We start from the raw sequence: 25,392 nt of genomic DNA on the forward strand, positions 1-25,392 counted from the left end.
TTGACTCTTTAATCCTCAGAGTAACTCTGAAGTAGATGCAATTATTATTATTCCCATATTACAGATGAGGAAACTGAAATGAGGAAGAGTAAGTCACTTGCCCAAGGATATTTAGCGAGTAAATTCTGAAGCTTGGAATGAATCCTGGGCACCCTAGCCCCAGAGCCAGTTAAAGAAAGATGGTAACACTAACCTCACTGAAAACTGACACCACAGTCAATCAGTCTGTTATGTTTTGTGCCCTCCTGTAGCTTGCTCTATGCAGCCTCTACACCTTTGTTGACAGTTCTCTTGCCTGGAGTGCCTTCCCTATGGCTGTGTCCCTCCCATGTCAGCTCTAATCCCACCTGCTCCATGAAGACTCTCTGCCACTCCACAGTTTTCTTGTCACCCTCTTTTAGAACTCTGTTCCCGAACTCTCACCATCTAAAGATGGTCAGATCTAAGTTTTTGAGTCCTGGCTCTGCCACTTACTAGTTAAGTAATTTGGGGCAAGTTATGGAACCTCTCAGAGCCTCCTTTTACTCATATATCAAATGGGATGACAGGTTATCTATCCCATAAGATGGCTATAGTGGATCTCTACGGTTTTACTGTGCAGCACACCTTCTAGTAACACACTCCTTTCTTTCTTGTGTGAGGTCACCAGTTCCCACTTTCCCATAGGATTTGGGGGTGGCTAACCTGTATCCCTTAGGCTCCAGGTGATCACATCCTGGACTGGCCAATATACCCCTTCTTTTAGTTTGAACTTTTGCTAGAATCACTAAGAAAGAACGTTTCTCCTCTCTGAGCATGACTATACTCACATTGGAGGCTGGCTGCTGGTGGCCATGACTGGCATCACTGTGGACAGCTCTCTTAAGAATCAAAGCAACAAAGAGCCGAGCACACTTATGAGTAGGATGGAGACAGATTCCTGATGCCAGTGTAGGAATATCTGAGTGTAGCCTGCAGTCCACCTGGCCTTTTCAGTTAATTGATTCCCTTTTTTGCTTACTTCAGATTGACTTGTGTTCCTGTCAGTTACAAATAAGGGTCCCAACTAACCCAACTCATAAGAATTAAATAGGTGCTGGAGCACCTGGGTGGTTCAGTCAGTTAAGCATCCGCCTTTCTGCTCAGGTCATGATACCGGGGTCCTGAGATGGAGTCCCGCTTCTGGCTCCCTCTCAGCAGAAGTCTGCTTCTCCCTCTCCTGCTTGTGCTCTTTCTCACTCGCTCTGCTCTCTCTCTCAAATAAATGAAATCTTTTTAAAAAAAATTAAATAGGTGCTGTAAGCTACATAGCACCCAGTATACTGAAAAGTTCAGTAAATGATAACTACTACAGTGATTATTCCTCTACATTAGTTTCTCGAAGGCTGACCCAGTTTACCAAATGTAAAATCACCAACATTGTGGTGAGGAACAAATAAGAATATTTGCCTGGCAAAGCAATAAAACATTCTATAGGTTTTAGTTCTTGTGATCTCAGTCTCCAGGTTCCAATCTAATATGTCATATGATTGGTGGGAAAACTAAGACCCAAATCCTGGGACAAGAATATTGAGAAAGCTGTGGATTTGAATAAGCTACATGCTCAGGTGTTCCCAAGCCTGAACAAAGGACCTGATGCTACTATTGTTCTAACCAAATCAACCATCCGTGCAAAGGGCCTTGATTGAAACCATTAAGGCACCTCTAGGACACAGAGAAAAAAGAAACTAATATTGACTAAGTAACCTCCATGTGCCATGCTCTGTGCAAGACATTTCCTTGTATTTCCTACTCTAGAATAATTATTTATTTCCCTTTTGGTCAATTAAAAAGATGAACTGAATACATACTGAAACTATCTAACTCCTTCTATCTCCAAGGAGGAAACCTAATATATAACTGGAGAAAGACACTAAGTAATAAGCAAAATTTAACATGAACTCTGGCCAAGTTGAACTTGAACTGTTCTGTTTAAAGGCACACTGGAATAAATAAAGGAACTTCAAAGCAAATGCCCTGTTTTAGCTTGAATGTTTTATTGAGCACATGAGGAGAGCTCCTTTGCCAAAAATAGGGATGGTTAATGAGGAAAAATTGGTGTTTTCAGTCAGCCAGTTGGTTTCTGAGATAGGGCTGTCCATTCAGAGATAACTATATTACACAGAGAAGACAGAATAATGATCTGTCTGAGAGCCTCAGAGTTTTGAACAAAACAAAACCAGTTTTGTAAACTGAGATCAACTTAATGCATCCTTTTTCAAATACCTTCCGTGATAATACACATACATTTCCCTTCTACTAACGCCAAAACCACTGAAATATAATTCTAAAAGGAGGACATTTCTATGTTTTGAGCTTCTTGCCAACTACATAAACGCAGTCCTTACCTTTTAAAGTGAGGTATAGAAACCAATAGACTGTGCAGTATTATAGTTTCCACCATAATCAGCTCTTCTTGGGCACCATCCCGAAAATGATGCCCCACAGCTACAAAGACCTATTGGGTTCTCTGGGACCACACTGCTACTACTGGGCTCAAAGCTAAGGCAAGTCCCCCATTTCTGTTTGTATTTTTCCACAGCAATGGGTATATGTCAGAGACAGTCAATCTTCAATTATTTAGGTTTTAAGAGGAGAAGCCTGAGCTCACCTGCAAGTGTTGTGAGTTGTCAGCCATGCTATCTTCTCGCCTGCGGACTTCTTCCAGTAATTGGGCATTTTTCTTCTTTTCCAACTGTTGGTTGTGCTTGAGGTTGGCCACCTTCTTATTCTGATCCTTCATATGCCTGAGAAAAGTCAGCAGAGTGTGGTTAAATTTAACCACTAGAAGATCATATGTTATCACAACAGAAGTACTAAAGATAGAATATATTGATATGGATTCAGAAAAAGTTGGAACTTCAGAATATTCCATTAATTCAACCACAAGTATGTATTGAGCACCCCCTTAATGCCAAGTGCCAAGATGGCACTGGGGCTGCCATGGTGAATGAGACATGTATAGTCTTCACCCAACTCATGGAGCTTGAAGTCCAGTGGGAGTGACAGACCAGTATCAAGGAGACACAACTTAGGTTTCCTAAAGGAGAGGAAATAAATCACATGCTGTGACAGATGATGATGTGCATTGCATGTGTGGACAGGCATGGGACAGGAAGATGACTTTAGGTACTGTGGCCAAGAAACCTCCCTAAGGAGGCAAGACAATGGGAAACACTCCAAGTGACCAGCCAAGGAATCACCAGTGGAGGTGCTCCCCAAGTGGAAGGAGCAGCAAGTGAAATTCCCCAGGCAAGAAGGGACCAACTACTTTAAGGAACTGGAAGGCTGCAGTAAGGCTAGCCCAGGGCAAGGGGGATGAGAACCCACTCTTCCTGGGAACCTGGGATTGCAAAGGTAGGCAGTACTCAGGGCCCCTGGTCTGTGACGGGGCATTTATTTTCTTCTAAGTGGTTGCTCATCTAATTATTATTATTCTTTTGGATCATGTTCCCATTCTGAGATCATAATCCATTACTTTGATTTTAAAATAACAATTACAAGGCTCCAATCAAATACATTGTCATCACTTAGCTCAAACAGAATAACACTTTGGCTAATCATCATGTTATGTAAAGCCCTGGTGCTTGGAATAAAAGTTCTTAATGAATCTATAGGATGTCAAAGTGCAAAATCATAAAGTGATCAAGTGAGTAAAAGACTAAGGACAAAGGATGGGTTAAAAGAGTGGGAGGAGGAGTTCTAGGCTTAATGTGGACTATTTCACCAGCAGCGTTTAGCAAAACATTCCACAGATTTAGGCAACCATGTCCATGGCAGCTGGTATAAATCTAATCTCACACGTGAGGAGGCAGGAGGGCAGTACAGAGGGCTTGGGAGCACTGATTCCAAATAGGAGGGCCGCAAAACAGAATCTTCTGGGATCCTTCGAACTCTCCCCCCGCCAATCCCCAGGCATTCCTAAGTCAGCCTCTGTCACTGAGTTCTGCCTCCCAAAGCAAGAGAAAATCACTGTTCTCAAGGAAATGTGCACGAGATGAGAAGTGCATGATACACAGCAAACATGTCAAATTAAAACAATTACTAATCAAATGAAAGCCATGTTTAAGAAGAAATGTTTATTTGTTGTCCTCATAAAATTATATAGTCCCCTACTCCCTCTCACTCCAAGAAAATGAACGTCAAGAGAACTTATTAAGCTGAATGATCTTCTAAAAGAAATCCTGCTGATGAAAATATTCTGCACATTTTGGTCCTTATGAAAACTTACAGTACTGGCTGAAGCAGTGATTTAACAATTTCTGGTGACATTTATTATGAGGATTGTGGTGAGAGAGAACAGCCATCTATTTGGTCAACATTTGGATTGGATAATTTTTATCTGACATTTCCTCTTTTTTACCCAATACAGTAACATCCACATCTGAAACTACCAACTCAAGTCTACATGCTAATCTTCCTTTAGAAAATTATCTTTTGGTTCCTACAAAGATGTTGAGAACAACCTCTTGCTTCCTAACTGAACAAGGATATAGTATTTCCAAAACTCATACTAACCCGAGGCAAGCACATTTCCCAGCTCAGGAAATAAGGTCCATGTCCAATAATAGGATGTGATGGAGAGGTCAGTGCTATTAATAAGATTGTATAAGTAGAGGACATTTTTTTATAAAGAAATACTTTTTATAACTTTGAAGCACACACTTAAATAAAACCAACTGCTAAAACATTTTGTTCCCAAGTACCACTGAAAAAAAAAAATAGATTATTATTGCAAATATCATTTGCATAAAGAACTCTCCCAAAGCAGTCTGAAAATACATAGATCTTACTTTCAGGGATACTGCAGTATTTTTCAATCCAAAAATTAAAAAATAAACTTCCAAATCCATGCATCCTTTAAAGCTTCTCTGAATTATAAATGAGCGACTAAGAATAATGGATAACTGAAGTTTGGACATTATGATGGAGGCCTATCCTCCATATTCTCCAATCATTCCTTCAAATGCGGCCTGAAGTAGGACACTAGTGATTGGAAAAGAAAAGCTGAGTTTTGAATGGCACTGTTCAGGATTTTGCCAATTAGGTGGATGCAGAGCAAGGTGATGAAAATAATCATCTTGTCTTTGTACACAAGAATATCAACAGATACCTATATATACACACTCCTTTGCAGGAGTGCTATGGCTTTCAAATATATTTCTAGCAGCAGAACTCTTTCTTCTAGTAAAAACTTACTTGAAAACCAAAAAAGGAGAAGTATAGCATTGGCAGAGGTAGGAAAAAGACAACGGGTGGGAGAGACAGGGGAGCAGAGCCTCACCTCTAGACAGTCACTCTCTCAGGTACCCCTCAGAGAAGCCCCAGGGCTACCTGAAGCATAGGCTGAAACAGCAATTTATGAGGTAGGAAGAGAGAGAGGCAGGTACAGAAGTCATGAAATTTAAAAATATGAGATTTCCTGGTGAAGACAAAGTCCCCCCCCCCAAGAAGCTCACTAGACACTTCTTGAAGGAATGACCATTGTGATTTTTGCTAGTAATAATTCCAGCATCTCCAAGAATAAAATCTGTCAGTGACCTATCACTCCCTGCATCTCCTCCCACCTGCAGAAGTAAACCCACATGCATAAATAAACTGGGCTAAACTCAGTACAGCTCTCAATTGTGCTAAACTCAGCAAGGCAGAACCCCTGGGGGTGCAGAATGCAAAGCCCTCTGGCAATACTGCCTCAGAAGAGAATTATCACTGATAGCCGCTTCCCAAATTCCCACCTACTAGGCAACTCAGATTCCAAAGCTCTGCCAGAAACTGACCTGCTCCATGTTCCGAAATAAAGTCTCCTTGGGATGGCACTTTTCCTTCAGGGAAACACCATTATAAATATAGTCAATATTCAAATTATTAAGAAAGCCATTAAGGAGGAGGGGCAAATGGAGGTTAGTTAGAGAGTCCAGTGGTAGGATCAGTTTTCATCATTCAGCTTAGACTGACGAGTTTCATAAAGCAAGTCATGTCACTTTTCAAAATTCAGCCATCACTAAGGAGCTTGGATTAAATAAAAAAAAAAAAATTCCAATAGATATCAAGATTAACAACTATGGCTACTATATTAAGAAAGAATGTCAGAGAGGACAGAATCCTGCTATTCACTAGAACAATCCACCAAATTAAAATTAAAATTAGGAAGTCTTCCCTAACTTGCTGGTGAGAAAGTATCAGGCTTTGAGGCCTCCAGAATTACAGAGGTGGGAAGGAGTGTGGAGCGGGAAGTACATACATGCATGTGTATATTTTACATAAAGAAGAAAATCAAAACTTCTCTTTTTTTAAACCTCAGCAGAAAAAGATACCATTTTTTTTTAACCTGTGTACTCTCAAAAACATTAAAAGATTCATAATGTCTGTTGTTAGAGAGAAGGCCAGGATCTAGCTCTGTCATATGTGGTTAGAAAGAGTATACTTGACAAACATTGGTTGCAAAATTATAAACCAATTTGGCAGTATCCACCGAAATGTCCATACCTCTTGCCCAAGCAAACCCACTTCTAGGAAAGTAGTCTACAAAAATGCTTGCACATATGCACAAATATTTATGTATAAAATTTTCATCATAGCCCTGTCAAAGTGAAAATTGAAAACTGCCAAACTGTCGAGCAGGAGGCCGGCTGAAGAAATCCAGTGTATTCATACTCTGCGACTCCAAACTACCCTACAACATGAAGACAAAACTTAAGTATGGACATGGAAAACCCTTCAAGACCTATCACTAATCAAAAATGAAAGCAGGTAGCAGAACAATCCATAGAGTCTGACCTTATTTATGTTAAAATATAAAAACCTATTTGGATGTATATATACACACATCCACTGCAATGAAAACTGATGGAAACTCCACACCAGTCTGTAAACAGTGGTTACCACTGAGGAAGGGAATAGATCAGGGAAGAAGGGGGTGTTTTCATGTGTTACTGTATGCATCTGTGTGTGTATGTGTGTGTAAGCGAGGCATAAACATGTATAAGAAAATGCACAGATAATTAAGTGTAAAACTCAATTATTTTTGACCAATCAAAATATAGAGCATTGCCATCGTCCAGCCGCATGTCCCTGTCCCCAGACTGGAAGAAAGTGCTATCCCAACTTTTATCTGCATGGATTTGTCTGTTCTTGAAATTCGTATACATGGAATTATACAATAAATGCCCTTTTGTATTTGACTTCTTTGACTCAGCATAAGTTTTCTGAGACTCATTCATATTGTCCCTAAACTCCTTCTTTTGCTGAAATCAAGTGGTATTCCATTATATGAATATACTACAGCTTGATTAGCCATTCCCTTGTTAAATGAATATTTGGACTGTTTACAGTTTTTTTTTACTGTTAAGAATAAGGTTGCAATATAAGACAAAATCAGAGAGGGAGATAAGCCATAAGAGGCCCTTAACTATGAGAAACAAACTGAGGGTTGATGGAGGAGAGATGGATGGGGAGGCAGGGTAACTGGGTGATGGGTCTTAAGGACAGCACGTGATGTAATGAGCACTGGGTGTTACACGCAACTGATGAGTCACTGAAATCTACCTCTGAAACTAATAATACTCTAGATGTTAATTTATTGAATTCAAATAAAATAAAATTATAAAAAGAATAAAGTTATAATGAACATTCTTGTATTAATTTTTTTGTGGACATATGTTTCATATTTCTTGGTTAAATAACCAGATGTAAGTATAATTGAGAGTGTAAAATGGTATAACCCCCCTGGAAAACAATTCAGGGTTATAAGAATCTTCCAGGAACCACTGAAGGGCAGGAGCTAGTGTCATAAACTCTGGAGCCAGGCTTCCTGGGCTCTCATCAGAAGTCCATCACCCTCTAGCCGTGTGACCATGGGTGAGTTTCTTAACCTTTCTGCAACTTAGCTTCTTCATATATAAAATGGAAATAATTGTATATAACTCATAGTGTTACTGTGAAGAGTTGATAGGTTAGTACAGGTAAAATGCTTAGAACAGATTCCAGCATGTTCCCTCCCTGTTTCACTCTTAGCTCGCAATATAAATATGATCATGTGTAGTGTAATGTTATGAATACATATTTACTGTCTTGCTTCCCACACCAGAATGGCAGGTATTCAAAATGCCTCAAACAATGGACTTTGGAATGCATTATCAAACCCTTTGTGTCATACATTTAGCTTCCAGTATGCTTTCCTTAGTAATAAGATGAGTTGCATTCCTGGAAGGCATTAGGATACTAATGGGAAGTGTTGCAGGAAGGTCACGACAAGAATGGGTAAGTGAGCTGGGATCCTAAAGTGACTGCACAAGTAGATGGGCCACACACACACAATGGAAGCTGACAATGAGTATTGCATGCAGAATTTCTGATAATAAAGGCTTTTACTTTTAACCACTGAGATGATTCCACTTTTTTAAAGCTTGTAAATACCATTCAGTATTCCAGCACACCTATAAATTTTAGAAAGCCATATTAACTATTCTAAGGATACTTTTATAGCACATAAAAATGTGCTAAGTGTCATGAGCATAATATTCCTTCCTGCAAGAAAAAGTATCTGGCCAGCTGTGACTACTTGAATGCATCTCTCCTCCTGGCAAAGAGCAACAAGTAGGGCCAAGGTCTTAGGACTTAGCTCCAACATGACTTAGGACTAAATTCTCCCAACCCAAACCCTCTTCTAGAGGCCATATGCACCCTCCCTGTTACATATGCACCCTTCACTGTTGACTTTCCCGCCCAAGCTGGGAAACCCTAGGAAGCAGGTCACACAGCAGAAGGTGGTCACAATCGCAAGAAAAGGGTTTGTTTTTCTTGTAGATAGTTCACTCTGGAGAAGTTCTAAAGAGCTGACTTCCTTCAACTGTTCTCCATTATTCTGGCCCTGAAGAATCTCCTCCCCCAGACAACAACAGATCATCACCCTAAATATAAGTGGAACCCAACAGCTGAGAGCCTATGTTGAAGAGAGTAGATGGTGGGGGTCTCCTATAGAAAACCCCAAGGAGAAAGTCAGGTGCTCTCTGATGCCCCCTGTCCTCCTCAGATGCATTTGGTAGGACTGGCACACACCCACAGGAAACTCAAAGGGAAATGGGAAAAGGCCGGCCTCTTTTTTCACCCTCTTCAGGACTTGATGTTCAATCCAGAGGCACCTAATAACAAGACACTCTTCCTGGCTAGCAGACCATACACAGTTACAAGGGTCACATAACTAACAAGTCTGGCTCCCATTTACTAATCATCAAATAAATTTCTTATCTGTTGGCCTCTCATGTAGGTCTGGTGACCCAGAGAGCACAGACTGGTCATATAGGTCTGTCTGTCTATGAATGGTAGCCCAAGAATGACTATTTTTCCTCAATGTCAAACAATAAATGTACTGTGATGTTCTACATTCCTCTCACTGTAGACTGGACCGTATATTCAGGCCTCTCAGTCCATATGGTCAGAGTTGGCAGCAGATTCACCATCAGGAAAACCCAATGCAGGATCCCCTGCCATCTTGACCTGCCTCACAAACATTCTCTACTTCAGTACACCATGACGCCATCTATCCCACAGTATTTTGATGCCCTGCTGAGAGCTGACTGTGCAGAAATGCAGATAGGGAAACAGAGTGGGCAGACCCCTTCTCTCCATCATTCCTGCTACCACAGCACTTCAAGTCACCATCATTTTCTGCCCTAAACCATGACGCACCTCTCTCCTCACCAGTCTCCTGCTTCTCCTCTTGTGTCCCTTTTAAGTTATTCTCCACCCAGCAGCAAGAGTGAGTGTTTCAGAACAGGTCAGATCATGCCCTCGAATCCTCCAGTGGTTTCCATTTCCCAGAGAACTGAATCACACATCTGTGGATCTCAGCAGCGTCCTCCCAAACCATTTTCACCTTTAGCCCCAGAATCCAGAATCCAGTCTTCTTTCAGCTCCAAATAATGCTAGCTGCTTTCCACTAGAGGGCATAGACATGTGCAGTCCTCTCTGTCTGCCCCCCACCTGTCCTTCCTCTCACAGCCACCGCTCCTCCTACATGGCTGACTGATCCTTCAGGTCTCAGCTTAAATGTCACCTCTGCAGAGGGACTTTTCTGGGCATCAAATCCAACAAAATCCCCTCTCACCAAAACTGCTATGACCACACTCCATGCACCTCCTCGACTGCATGCTCCACAACTTGTAATGATTCATATATTTGCATTTTTAATTATTAGCTATTCTACAACCAGACAGGTATTACTGCCATCACAGGGTCCAATCTGGAGGTATTCACAAGAGTGAAGGAACAACTTCTAACCACATCCTCCTTGGCCCAAGCTACCATCACCTCCAAGTTGGGCGAGGATGCCAGCTCTAACTGGTCCATCTAATTCATTCTCCACAGGACAGGGGACAGAGTGTCTGGTACACAAACAGGATCATATTTCTCTCCTGCTTAAAACTTCTCACTGGATATCTACTCTTTGTGGAAAAGGCCATGCTTCTTCCCATGACTTCTATCAGGTCTACCTCTTGCCTCTCAAAGTCTTATCTCATCCTGCTCCCCCCAGCCACACTGGCCTTCCATTTACACCCTCAATATACCAAGTCCTGAGGATGCCTGCACATTATTTTCCTCTTCTAGAAACCTCTCCACCTAATTCTTATCTCAGCCCTTTCATCACAGATAATTCATATGTATTCCTCTTAGGATATCCTCCTAGAAGCCTTGGTCAATATAGAAGGTTGGATCCTCATGTCATAAATTCCCAAATTACACTGTATGCCTTGCTCAGAATGCAACACATTTCTGATCCTTTAATGCCTTCCTTGTTCTGCTATAAGTATCGTCTGAAGAGTGATCACAACTGTCTTGTTCTCTTCTCTAAGAACCTAGCACAATTCTTACTCCACTGTCACCAATAGATTTCTGTTGGATTGAATTTAACTCTAAAACCTACAGCTACTTGGTCAAAGGATGAAACAGGTTCCCTTGTGTTTTATGTGAACCCATAAAATTATTTAGGAATGTGTGTATCTAGGGATTTATATGAATTAATATTGCTCTCTTATATTTAAGAAAGACACTTTCTATAAAAAAGAATTTAATCTCATATAATGAATATCAGCTTTTTGTAAATGAAATGGTACCCAGTCAAAGTGAAAAGAAATAAAACTGGACTGCTGGTGAGTAAAACTGGCCATTATTACCTGATGCCAACACAATAACAATCCAGATACTCCTATATTCCTACAAAGGTCATTTTTTTAAATTAAACTGAAGATCTACAGGGCTATACGAGAAAGAAATGACCCAGTAACTCTTTTGTAACTTAATTCATATTCAACAGATGGTTTTTAAAAGTCTACATAGTTCAATGCAGACTGATGGCTTTTCTCATTTACACTTTCTGAAGTCTAAAAACAGGGATCGCTAAACCTTTTCTCTAAAGATATAGCTAGTAAATATCTTAGGCTTTGTGAACCATGTGGAAAGAGTGAGGGAACAAGTGGAAAGTATTCAACTTTGCCTCAATTTTGTCATTGTACCATAAAAGCAGCCTAAGCGCCAGAAAGAGCTGGCATGATATATTCAGAGTACTAAACGAGAAAAACATGCAGCCAAGAATACTATATCCAGCTAGGCTATCATTGAAAATAGAAGGAGAGATTAAAAGCTTCCAGGACAAACAAAAACTGAAAGAATTTGCAAATACCAAACCAGCTCTACAGGAAATATTGAAAGGGGTCCTCTAAGCAAAGAGAGACCCTAAAAGTAGTAGATCAGAAAGAAACAGAGACAATATACAATAACGGTCACCTTACAGGCAATACAATGGCACTAAATTCATATCTCTCAATACTTACCCTGAATGTTAATGGGCTAAATGCCCCAATCAAAAGACACAGGGTATCAGAATGGATAAAAAAACAAAACCCATCTATATGTTGCCTACAAGAAACTCATCTTAAACCTGAAGACACCTCCAGATTTAAAGTGAGGGGGTGGAAAAGAATTTACCATGCTAATGGACATCAGAAAAAAGCAGGAGTGGCAATCCTTATATCAGATCAATTAGATTTTAAGCCAAAGACTATAATAAGAGATGAGGAAGGACACTATATCATACTCAAAGGAACTGTCCAACAAGAAGATCTAACAATTTTAAATATCTATGCCCCTAACATGGGAGCAGCCAACTATATAAACCAATTAATAACAAAATCAAAGAAACACATCCACAATAATACAATAATCGTAGGGGACTTTAACACTCCCCTCACTGAAATGGACAGATCATCCAAGCAAAAGATCAACAAGGAAATCAAGGCCTTAAATGACACACTGGACCAGATGGACATCACAGATATATTCAGAACATTTCATCCCAAAGCAACAGAATACACATTCTTCTCTAGTGCACATGGAACATTCTCCAGAATAGATCATATTCTCGGTCCTAAATCAGGTCTCAACCGTTATCAAAAGATTGGAATCATTCCCTGCATATTTTCAGACCACAATGCTCTGAAGCTAGAACTCAATCACAAGAGGAAATTTGGAAAGAACCCAAATACATGGAGACTAAACAGCATCCTTCTAAAGAATGAATGGGTCAACCAGGAAATTAAAGAAGAGTTGAAAAAATTCATGGAAACAAATGATAATGAAAACACAACGGTTCAAAATCTGTGGGACACGACAAAGGCAGTCCTGAGAGGAAAATATATAGCGGTACAAGCCTTTCTCAAGAAACAAGAAAGGTCTCAGGTACACAAGAAAGGTCTCAGGTACACAAGAAAGGTCTCAGGTACACAACCTAACCCTACACCTAAAAGAGCTAGAGAAAGAACAAGAAAGAAACCCTAAACCCAGCAGGAGAAGAGAAATCATAAAGATCAGAGCAGAAATCAATGAAATAGAAACCAAAAAAACAATAGAACAAATCAATGAAACTAGGAGCTGGTTCTTTGAAAGAATTAATAAGATTGATAAACCCCTGGCCAGACTTATCAAAAAGAAAAGAGAAAGGACCCAAATAAATAAAATCATGAATGAAAGAGGAGAGATCACAACTAACACCAAAGAAATACAGACAATTATAAGAACATACTATGAGCAACTCTACGCCAACAAATTTGACAATCTGGAAGAAATGGATGCATTCCTAGAGACATATAAACTACCACAACTGAACCAGGAAGAAATAGAAAGCCTGAACAGACCCATAACCAGTAAGGAGATTGAAACAGTCATCAAAAATCTCCAAACAAACAAAAGCCCAGGGCCAGACGGCTTCCCGGGGGAATTCTACCAAACATTTAAAGAAGAACTAATTCCTATTCTCCTGAAACTGTTCCAAAAAATAGAAATGGAAGGAAAACTTCCAAACTCATTTTATGAGGCCAGCATCACCTTGATCCCAAAACCAGACAAGGATCCCATCAAAAAAGAGAACTACAGACCAATATCCTTGATGAACACAGATGCAAAAATTCTCGCCAAAATACTAGCCAATAGGATTCAACAGTACATTAAAAGGATTACTCACCACGACCAAGTGGGATTTATTCCAGGGCTGCAAGGTTGGTTCAACATCCGCAAATCAATCAATGTGATACAACACATTAATAAAAGAAAGAACAAGAACCATATGATACTCTCCATAGATGCTGAAAAAGCATTTGACAAAGTACAGCATCCCTTCCTGATCAAAACTCTTCAAAGTGTAGGGATAGAGGGCACATACCTCAATATTATCAAAGCCATCTATGAAAAACCCACCACAAATATCATTCTCAATGGAGAAAAACTGAAAGCTTTCCCGCTAAGGTCGGGAACACGGCAGGGATGTCCATTATCACCACTGCTATTCAACATAGTACTAGAAGTCCTAGCCTCAGCAATCAGACAACAAAAGGAAATTAAAGGCATCCAAATTGGCAAAGAAGAAGTCAAACTATCACTCTTCGCAGATGATATGATACTATATGTGGAAAACCCAAAAGACTCTACTCCAAAACTGCTAGAACTTGTACAGGAATTCAGTAAAGTGTCAGGATATAAAATCAATGCACAGAAATCAGTTGCATTTCTCTACACCAACAACAAGACAGAAGAAAGAGAAATTAAGGAGTCAATCCCATTTACAATTGCACCCAAAACTATAAGATACCTAGGAATAAATCTAACCAAAGAGACTAAGTATCTATACACAGAAAACTATAAAGTACTCATGAAAGAAATTGAGGAAGACACAAAGAAATGGAAAAATGTTCCATGCTCCTGGATTGGAAGAATAAATATTGTGAAAATGTCTATGCTACCTAAAGCAATCTACACATTTAATGCAATTCCTATCAAAGTACCATCCATTTTTTTCAAAGAAATGGAACAAATAATTTAAAATTTATATGGAACCAGAAAAGACCTCGAATAGCCAAAGCAATATTGAAAAAGAAAGCCAAAGTTGGTGGCATCACAATTCCAGACTTCAAGCTCTATTACAAAGCTGTCATCATCAAGACAGCATGGTACTGGCACAAAAACAGACACATAGATCAATGGAACAGAATAGAGAGCCCAGAAATAGACCCTCAACTCTATGGTCAACTAATCTTCGACAAAGCAGGAAAGAATATCCAATGGAAAAAAGACAGCCTCTTCAACAAATGGTGTTGGGAAAATTGGACAGCCACATGCAGAAAAATGAAATTGGATCATTTCCTTACACCACACACGAAAATAGACTCAAAATGGATGAAGGATCTCAATGTGAGAAAGGAATCCATCAAAATCCTTGAGGAGAACACAGGCAGCAACCTCTTCGACCTCAGTCGCAGCAACATCTTCCTAGGAACATCACCAAAGGCAAGGGAAGCAAGGGCAAAAATGAACTATTGGGATTTTATCAAGATCAAAAGCTTTTGCACAGCAAAGGAAACAGTTAACAAAACCAAAAGACAACTGACAGAATGGGAGAAGATATTTGCAAATGACATATCGGATAAAGGGCTAGTGTCCAAAATCTATAAAGAACTTAGCAAACTCAACACCCAAAGAACAAATAATCCAATCAAGAAATGGGCAGAGGACATGAACAGACATTTCTGCAAAGAAGACATCCAGATGGCCAACAGACACATGAAAAAGTGCTCCATATCACTCGGCATCAGGGAAATACAAATCAAAACCACAATGAGATACCACCTCACACCAGTCAGAATGGCTAAAATTAACAGGTCAGGAAATGACAGATGCTGGCGAGGATGCGGAGAAAGGGGAACCCTCCTACACTGTTGGTGGGAATGCAAGCTGGTGCAACCACTCTGGAAAACAGCATGGAGGTTCCTCAAAATGTTGAAAATAGAACTACCCTATGACCCAGCAATTGCACTGCTGGGTATTTACCCTAAAGATACAAACGTAGGGATCCGAAGGGGCACGTGCACCCTAATGTTTATAGCAGCAATGTCTACAATAGCCAAACTATGGAAAGAACCTAGATGTCCATCAACAGACGAATGGATAAAGAAGATGTGGTATATATACACAATGGAATACTATGCAGCCATCAAAAGAAATGAAATCTTGCCATTTGCGACGACGTGGATGGAACTAGAGGGTATCATGCTTAGCGAAATAAGTCAATCGGAGAAAGACAACTATCATATGATCTCCCTGATATGAGGGAGAGGAGATGCAACATGGGGGGTTAAGGGGGTAGGAGAAGAGTAAATGAAACAAGATGGGATTGGGAGGGAGACAAACCATAAGTGACTCTTAATCTCACAAAACAAACTGAGGGTTAATGGGGGGAGGGGAGTTGGGGGGGTGGGATTATGGACATTAGGGAGGGTGTGTGCTATGGTGAGTGCTGTGAAGTGTGTAAACCTGGCGATTCACAGACCTGTACCCCTGGGGATAAAAATATATTATATGTTTATAAAAAATAAAATTTAAAAAAATAAATAAATAAATAAATAAAGATTTTATTTATTGAAAAAAAAAAAAGCAGCCTAAGCATGCTACAAAAATGGGCATGGCTGTGTTACAATAAAACTTTATTTACACGAACAGGTGGCAGAGCTGGATTTGGCTCATTGTCCCGAGTTTGCTGAACGCTGGTCTAGACATGTTCTAATACTGCTATGTAGTAATGATAACCATAGGCAGAAAATGCTCACATCACATGATGTGCTCTAAGCATCTTGTACTTACTAGCTCATTAATCCTCACAACAACCTTATTAAGCAGGCCTTTTGATTATTCCTCCTACAGATGAGGAAACTGCCCAAAGTTACAGCATGAGTGAGTACAGAGGCAGGATTCTCAATCAGTCTGGCTCCAGAGGCCACCACCACGCTCTTAACCTCTGTGCTGTGCCACCCAATTGTGGAGAATGTTTCAGAGCTCCTTCACACAACTCTCACATTCTCTTCTCCAAGGCTGTCCCAGAAAGGTCGAGGGAACAGCAATGGAAATTCTCAGGATACAATCTCTGGTCTGTAGCCCAGCCACTATAAGGCACACCACTCCAAACTTTAGAGGATGCCCAGAGCAGGAACTTGGTTGGCTATTAGAGAACTAGATATACATGAGGTAATTACCCAAGAATATTGGCTTTCCACCAGGGGAGCCTTGGAATAGAAGGTGGGAGCTTAAATGCTTCAAATTTCATGGCGGCAGCCACAGTTACTGAAATGAAGACCCAGCTACGAAGCAGAACACAAAACCAACAAGGACGCCATGCAATTTCCCTGCTAATTTCCGTTCTCTGAACCCGTTAACCTCAATGTGACCACTTTCTGAACAGATTATTTGGTTTTATGGGTGAATCTACACAGCGAAATATTTAGCGTATTTCATATCCTGGAACTTCGCTGCATCTTAATGAATTCGGCTCTTCTTCCTGAACAGACAGATTTAATCAGAGACAAAGGATTTGGAGATGATAAAATGAGTGAAGATAAAAATAAGTAGACGCTCAACAAAAAGGGAAAGTAAGAGGAAAACAAAAGGGCAAGAAAAATAAGAGATAACAGGTAATAGATCTTAGGACAGAACTTCTGGAATCATGGGGGCAAACCCAAGACAGGGCTAAGACATAAGGTTAAAACTCCTGCCCTGTTCCCACTCATATCTTCTTGCACATCATTTGCTTCTCCTCAAAAAAAAAAAAAAAAAAAAAAAAAAAAAAAAAAAAGAATCTAAACACTTTAAAAACAAAACATTCCTATAATTGCCACAAATCCAGGGAGTATTGTATTCCTCTAAAAGCCTACGACTCCACTGTTAGACATAGGCACATTAGGGCCAATTTGGTAGGGTGTCAGTTGTATTTACAGTTCGGGGTAATATAAAAACATATGGAAACTGTGAAAATTGACCCCCAGGGGGCTAATGTTGGAGGAAACCAACATTCCACAGTCTGGCCAGAGGTTGGGGGCGATTTGCCCAGACAATATACAGCCAAAGCAACCTATGAGCACAGGGGCACTGGGTGTATGCAAGACCTATTTTTATTGCATCCAATCTGGAATGGGTCTGCAGCAGCCCAGACGTAAAACAAAGCGGAGGTATAAAAAGATAAGAATCTTATATGCTGGTTTTCCAAATTAAAGTACAGAAATAATGTGTCAGAGTCTATATTATTTCATATCAGAAATCAATGTTAAAATATTGCTAAGTAATAAAACACACTCTGTCTTTGGATGTCATATTAAGGGTCAGGAACTACGCTGAAGCACTGTACATATACAGCCTCAGTTAAACAAAACCAAATCCTTACATGGAGAGTAATTTTATCCCCATTCCACAGACGAAGAAACTGAGGCTTAGAGAGGTTAACATCATACATCATACATTAATAAGTGGAAGACTCAGAATCTGAACTCCCATTTCTATGATGCCAAAGCTCATGGGCTTATCTATTATGCCATATGAAAATAAGATAGTTTTATTTTACATTATTATGAGATCTTTGTCACAAAAGTAAATGGAGCATTCTAGCCAAACCTACATGTTCCTTTTTGAGAGTTACAATCTTCTTTTCTCTAAGAGGGAGGCAAAACACTAACATCAATAAGTTATATTCTCTTTAGGATCTGGTCTGAGGTATGGATTATCAAACCAAATGAAAGATAACTCAGACTTAACACTGAACCAGTTTTGCATTGCTGAACAGCAACTTAACACAAACTTAGCAGCCTAAGACAACACTCATTTATTATCTCACAGCTTCTGTGCTTCAGAAGTCCAGGCACAGCTTGGTTGGTCCCTCTGATCCCAACCTTACCAGGCTGAAATCAAGATGTTAGCCAGAATGCATTTCTTATCCACTGACTTAAGTGGGAAAGGATGTGCTTCCAAGTTCATTCAGGTTGTTGGAAGAATTCCTTTCCTTGCAACTGAATGAAGGAGGTTCCTATCTTTTACTGGCCATTGGCTGGAGCTGGAGACTGCCCTCAGGTGCTTCAGGTTGCTCATAGCTCCTTGCCATGTGGCCCTCTCCATTGGCAGTTCACAGTACAGCTATTTGATTCTTCAAGGCCGGCAAGAAAATCCTTCCAGTCTGCTAAGATAGAATCTTATATAATGTAAAGTAATCATGGGAGTGCTATCCACCATCTCTGCCTTATGACATATCCTATTCGAGGGAGTGGCACCCATCACCTTAGTCACATTCTATTGGCCAGATTCAAGTCACAGCTCATGCCCACATTCAAGTGGAGGGGCGTATATAAGGGAGTGAAAACCAGGGAACAGAACAAAAATAGAATTAATTTTAATTATTTAAAACTTTATTTTATCTGTGCTAATCTTTCAAAAATATTTCACAATCTTTTTACTGTCCATTTCAAACTGTTTACCTTGGTATCTACCTAACAGACTTCATTTTTCCATTTCTCAAACTTCCTCCAACCCATTTTCACCAGTGCAACCCAAGGCACTTGGAAGGCATAACTTAATGGCCAATGAGGGGTTATGGAAATTTATGCATCCTTACACTTTCCCAAGTATTTATCCCCATGACAACACACTGCAAAAATAAATGCCTGTTCTTTCCACTCTTCTTCTCATAACTCCAATCTCTTCTAACTCTTAGTCAAATGACAATGAGTAAAACAGAATTAGTGGTGGGTGGCAGATGAAATGAAAATCAGTGAAGGGTAACGAAGTGGCAGAATTATTGGCAAAAAGGGTGTAAGCTACTTCCCTCCAATTATGTGAGAAGACAGAACAAACCACTTCCCCACAAAATTGCCTCAACACAATTAACCACTTCCAAAGTCCATTACTGAGATGCCACCTGTTTCAGTTCCACTTGGTCATATTGGTCTAACTCAGTGGTTTACAACAGTGTTCTGGCAGCACTGGCTCTGCAGGATGTGATTAATTGTTGCAAAAACAAACAAACAGGGGCGTCTGGGTGGCTCAGTGGGTTAAACCTCTGCCTTCAGCTCAGGACATGGTCCCAGGGTCCTGGGATCGAGCCCCGCATTGGGCTCTCTGCTCAGCAGGGAGCCTGCTTCCCTCTCTCTCTCTGCCTACCTCTCTGCCTACTTGTGATCTCTCTCTCTCTCTCTCTGTGTCAAATAAATAAATAAAATCTTTAAAAACAAAAACAAAAACAAAAAAGGGTTAAGATCAAATAAGTCTCGTGGATATAAAAAAAATGTGAACAGGTTTCTTATACTGCAGAAATTTACAGAGCCTTTATTATTACGAAGTACACTATAAATCTCTATAAAGGGACATGGTAGGATGTGTTCATTAAATTTATTTGACCCAAACCTTTTTCCCCTCCAAGGATGATCCCACTGAATTATTGTTTTGAGGTATAAAGTCCAAGGAATAATAGTGTTAATCAATTTTTCAAGTTTTAGTTATTAGTGTATCATCTCAATGACTTTTGCTATACCATGCACTACCTGTGCTTCTGAATATTTTTCTTTAAATATTTTCACTTTATATACCTTTTAGTCTTAGATTCTTTCTAAGCAATTTCTAATGAAATCATGTTTATGTTTGATCTGCAAGTTGTGGGTGTTCTAATACAAAGAGGCATAATGAATAAAATATGTAAGTGTTCACTATACCACCTGAAAGTATCCTAATTTTTAAACACATAAATAACAACAAAGATTCCTGGATACCACCAAAGCCATGACTAGAAACGACAGAGATAGCACTAAAGAACGAGGAGGAACAAGAGCCAAGTCCTGATCTTCCCTGGATGACTGATGAGTGCTCAGAGCAGTTTAGTGGCTTGTACACACATACTCAGATGGTATGTCCAAAACCCTGGGCATCACTATGAAGTGCCAGGTAAGCTGGAAGGTACAAGCAGTTGTCTCTGGTTGCCCCTGAGCCAGTCCCCAAGTTTCATGAGTTAGAGCTGCTTCAAGTGTCTCCTTTTATTCAGTACTAGAGAAAGTCATCCTTTCTGCTGTAGTTCAGCAACTTCATTAATCCCAGGGAGGTATAGACCACGACCTTCACTCTCTCCTTGAGAAATTTCAGCCTTGACCAACCTGAGGATTCTACTTGGAAGCAGAACAATGCCCTTCCTTTGCTTTTCACCAATGGGCCATCCAAGCTGAATCAGGATAGCCCTGAATCAGCTTTTGGTTTCAAGCTAGAAACAGGTCAAAAGTAACAGTGGGACAAAGTGACCTTAAGAGCAGTGACGTGGAGCCTGATTGCATGGGTTCAAACCTCAGATCAACCATTTCTTCACTGAAGGACCTGGGACAGGTGAATTAGTTTTTTTAAATATCAGTTTCCTTATCTGTACAACAGGATATGAACAGTAAAATAATACTTACTCAAAGGAGAAATAAATGGGATAATACAAGAGTACCAGCATATAGTAAAGGATCTATCACTGCCACCTTACAACCATTTTAATGATAAGGAAAAGAATAACAAGGGTAGTGGCTTCTGTCCTCCATGAATCCAGGCTGGCTCACTGTGGGGCACAGACATCTGTCTTTATTCAATGACAAATGGAAAAAGTATTAAAAGGAAGGTCCCATGCCCTCAACCTCATATCCCAGGACTCACAAAGTGCCATGAAGATGGTATCTATCTGAAGTCCTGGCTTATCTCAGCTCCACAGTTAAAATCTCAAACCTTAGGAGGCAGTGTGACAGGCTAACTGAGGGGTTCTGGAGGTGATACCTGGATCACATGTCTGCCTCTGCCTCTGCCTCTACTAGTTGTGTGGCCTCCAATCTGAGGTCCAGTCTAAGTGGCTTTAAATAAAGATGTGGCATTTCTTTTCCTCCTGGGTTTGTGAAGCAGGACTTAGCTCTGCTGTATAAGGTATGAAAACTCATAGCCACCTCTCAATCATAAGATATATTGGGCAGCTCTTATCCTTCTTGTGAATTGATAGATTCCTGGTCTCTGGATTGCCCCCAAGGTCTTCTACTTGACAACAGTTACTGAAACCAAAATAATCAGTGAATAACAAGAGCCAGCTTAGACTTCTGTCCATTTCAGGAAGATTCTGAAAAATACAGTGAACTCTGAGGCCTCCTCCAGACCCTATCTGTAGACTCCCTACCCTTTTCATGCTTCCTTCTTCCCGGCCCAGACTATTTCCGGAAAGGACCCAGTCATGGTCCCATATCATGACACTGGAGTCATGATAGGATCTTTTTTTATCTTTTTTTAAGATTTTATTTATTTATTTATTTATTTATTTGATAGAGAGCAAGAGAGGGAACAGAAGCAGAGGGAGTGGGAGAGGGAGAAGCAGGCTTCCTGCTGAGCAGGGAGCCTGATGCAGGGCTCGATCCCAGGAAACTGGGATCATGACCTGAGCCAAAGCCAGACGCTTAAAAACTGAGCCACCCAGGCACCCCTCATGACAGGATCTTTACCTGGAGGGATGCAGTAAAAGCCTAAACATCCACAGGCATTCTTTTCATGTTTTTTCATGTCCTAATTTCCACCTAGATGGCAATGTTTCTGGAGCTCCCAAGGGTAAGGTGGCCCAACTTTAAGGAACTGTAATCCCATCTAAAATCCAGAGCAGCCACCAGGCCTGAGGTTCCTAAGCAGGCATGCTATAGAAAGTAGCATTTTATCAGCATCTATCTCTCTGCATTGCACAAGGTACATGTTTATTCCTAACAACCACTGCATGATACAGGTGTTGTTATCCCCATTATAGACTTGAAATATGAGGATGAGCAAGCAAGCAACTTGCTTAGAGGGTTCTTACAATTAGAAGGAGGCAGATCTGGGTTCCATTTCAACACATTAGACACTACAACTCGGGCCATTTTCCTAACCTATCATTGCTACTCTTGGATTTACCTCACTTGCCAATTTCTTATCAGAGCTAACCACCATAATCCTCCCACCATGACAAGAACAAAAACAAGAACAAAAGCAAAAACAAAAACAAAAACAAAAACAAAAACAACTCCACCATTATTTGGCTGTAAGATTGTTTTCCCAAAGCTATATCACAACCACTCCCTGTCAGTAGCTCCAAGGACCTTCTCTTCTTACCACAGAAAACTCAGCAAATACTCTGTTTCTTACATCTGGAGATACACACACAAACACACACACACACACACACATACATACACACACATATATATTTAGTTCACACACACATACTACTTATCCTTACTACACACAAAAACATACATGTACACATATATATTTATCTTTCTTTCACACACACACCTGAACAGTGCCTATGAGAGCATCTCTCCCTTAGGCAAAGGCTCTATCCATTGTATAAAACAGATACCACAGGAGGCTAAAAATCACCTGAGACTCTGTGAAGACAGACAGAGACAAGAGGAAGCCTGCTCTCACATTCCTCACACAGCATTCAAGGAAACCATTTACCCAGTAAATAGCTGAGGTTTGGGGAATAGTGGAAGTTGTATAAAGTTCCTACAGGATGATGACGAATGACTCTATTAAATGTAGCTGTCATGTAATTTAGAAATGAGAAACAATTTAAACTCACATCGTATAGACTAATTCTCCTACACTATTAGGTGATAACTCATATTAAAATTTTTTCACTTTCATGAGAAAAACATCATCAATATTAATCAGATCAATATGAAAAATATTTAAGATTCAAGATAAAGCAGAAGAAAAGGAATCCAAGTGCAAAAACTGAGTGTTTTGCTCTATGTGTCTCAACTTCATATTTTTCCACTTTAGGCAATGCTTCCCATTACTAGTAAGCTCATTTGCTAGTATAAATACCAAATTCTTTCTGGTTGCATCTTATAAAATGAGAATTCTTCATCATCCAAAGAAGAAATTGGAAGCAAGAAAGATTTTCCCCTTTCCCAACTGAAGAAACTGAAAACCCCTAAAAATTTAACATATCCAAGTCCAGCCCATGAGTAAAGCAACATTCTATTAGAAAACAATGCGTCAGGGCGCCTGAGTGGCTCAGTGGGTTAAGTATCTGTCTTAGGCTCAGGTCATGATCCCAAGGTCCTGGGATCCACTCCCGTGTTGGGCTCTCTGCTCAGTGGAGAGCCTGCTTCTCCCTCTGCCTCTGCCCCTCGTCCCTGCTCATGCTGTCTCATGCACTCTCATGCACTCTCTCAAATATATAAATAAAATCCTTAAAAAAAAAAAAGAAAATAATGTGTCAAATTCTTACTAATTTTGGTACCACTGAACCCAAGTCCTGTATTTTTAATTAACTGATTTTTTTCCATTTGATCTTTTGTTTTTTATTTTAAAAATTACATTTTAATTTAAATCCTCCAGAAAATCAGACTGTTTGTTTATGTATTGTCCTGAATGTAGAAGGGAAATAAAGAACTCTAGCTTTCCTGGCTTTTGAGATTTATTTTCTGTATTGTTGTTTGGTGGAAACTGATTAAAAGAAAAGTCCTGGCAACACCTGAACACATGATGGTTTAAAAAAAAAAAATCACAAGTTTCTCACTGAACGGCTGGGAATGGAATATTTTATGATACAGATTTACAAATCTCTATGAACTGGAAGCATTTCCTGGGCAATTAATCAAGGGGAACTTTTATGTAAAAACACATCTCGATTGAGCTATTCACAAACGATCCCACAAGCTGCAATGACTAATTGTAAGTCTCAGACCTGGGCAGTTTGTTGAAATGCTTTTCTTCAGGCCATTAAAAATACCATGACAACATACAAATTCAGCAAGAAGAATAAACTAACTACGGAAAGTTACAATTACAGCAAGGAATTATTCAAAGTATGTGACCCTTGTACAAAAAATGATGCACGTTTATTTGATACTGCAGACTCTCTGCTATTTTTTCCCCTTTGATAGGCCTGTTGTAATTCCCCCTAACATTAATGAGAGATATGTGCTAACAATGAAGAGCTGCTAACTCTAGCCATCTGTGCATTCCTGGTACAAATAAAATTGAATGTCATCACTACCCTATTGGATTTCTTGGTAATGCTCTTTGCTGATAAGAACTTTGCAAAAATACCAATGGCTTTTTTTCTTTTTCTTACTCATACAAAGCAGGCCCATTCCCCTTGCTACATAAAGGGGTCTATTCTACTTCAAATCCAGGCAACCACTGAGAGGTGGGGTGAGATAAATCCCTGCTTATCAAGATAACTGTTTCCCCACTTGGTATAAATGGAGACAAAGTATAGCCAGACTCAAATGATTAAAATGGCCAAATTCTTAGCAGGTTAACTCATTACTTTTCATCCTTCTCTTGCCAGCCCTGAAAGCTAAGTAGCTGTCTTAACAGCCTGCAGCAATCACTTCCAAACAACTCTCCTTGCCCTACAGCTATGCTAAAACGGAGTTAATTCATTTTCCCTTTATGAATTACTGGCTGTCAAGAATTTGAGAAAGGTCCCAGGCTTTAATGGAGACCTCTGAAAAGAGAGACCATGAGCTGGAGAACCCAAGAAGGCATGCTGAGGAGCCAGAAAAGCAGGAAGAATGGAAAGGCACTGGTCAGGAACTGGAATACACACACATATATGTATGTATCAGAACAGAGGCTCGTGCGACCATCTCCAAACACAGCCAGGTATATCCTCCATGAGAACCAGGAACATACAGCCCCACAGGCCAGGCCGTTACAGCGTCACTTCCCTGAGCAGCCAGCCAGGCGATGCTCAGCAAGCCAAACCCTTTTAAGGGCCTCTTCGTCCACACTTCTGAGAGCTGTGTGTTAAGTCTTGCTTCAGAAGACCCAAGGGTCTAATGATCAGGTGGATCACTTCTTCCTCTCAAGCTGTACAGAAGGCAATGGTGCTTGGGATCCTCTCATAGATTTGATCATTAGATCTAGTTTTATAGGACATACGATGACAGAACTGCTAAGAATATTTATTAGCTTGGCTAACAACTAAAGAAAAAAATGGTAATCACAGCTCTCTGGAGAGGCTTTTTA

The 25,392-nt window shown here is 40.1% G+C and overlaps 1 protein-coding gene across 1 annotated transcript in view; it reads right to left on the reverse strand.

The window, feature by feature from the left end:
• LOC111143961 (ELKS/RAB6-interacting/CAST family member 2) overlaps positions 1–25,392 on the reverse strand; it is a 943,496-nt gene that overhangs the window by 427,277 nt on the left and 490,827 nt on the right. Inside the window, exon 15 of the mRNA XM_022497998.1 lies at positions 2,630–2,765. Coding sequence (XP_022353706.1) covers positions 2,630–2,765 — 136 coding nt within the window. The remainder of the gene's footprint in view (positions 1–2,629; positions 2,766–25,392) is intronic.

The sequence above is a fragment of the Enhydra lutris genome, unplaced genomic scaffold, assembly GCF_002288905.1.
Source record: "Enhydra lutris kenyoni isolate GAN:26980312 unplaced genomic scaffold, ASM228890v2 scaffoldscaffold10, whole genome shotgun sequence".
Lineage (NCBI taxonomy): Eukaryota > Metazoa > Chordata > Mammalia > Carnivora > Mustelidae > Enhydra > Enhydra lutris.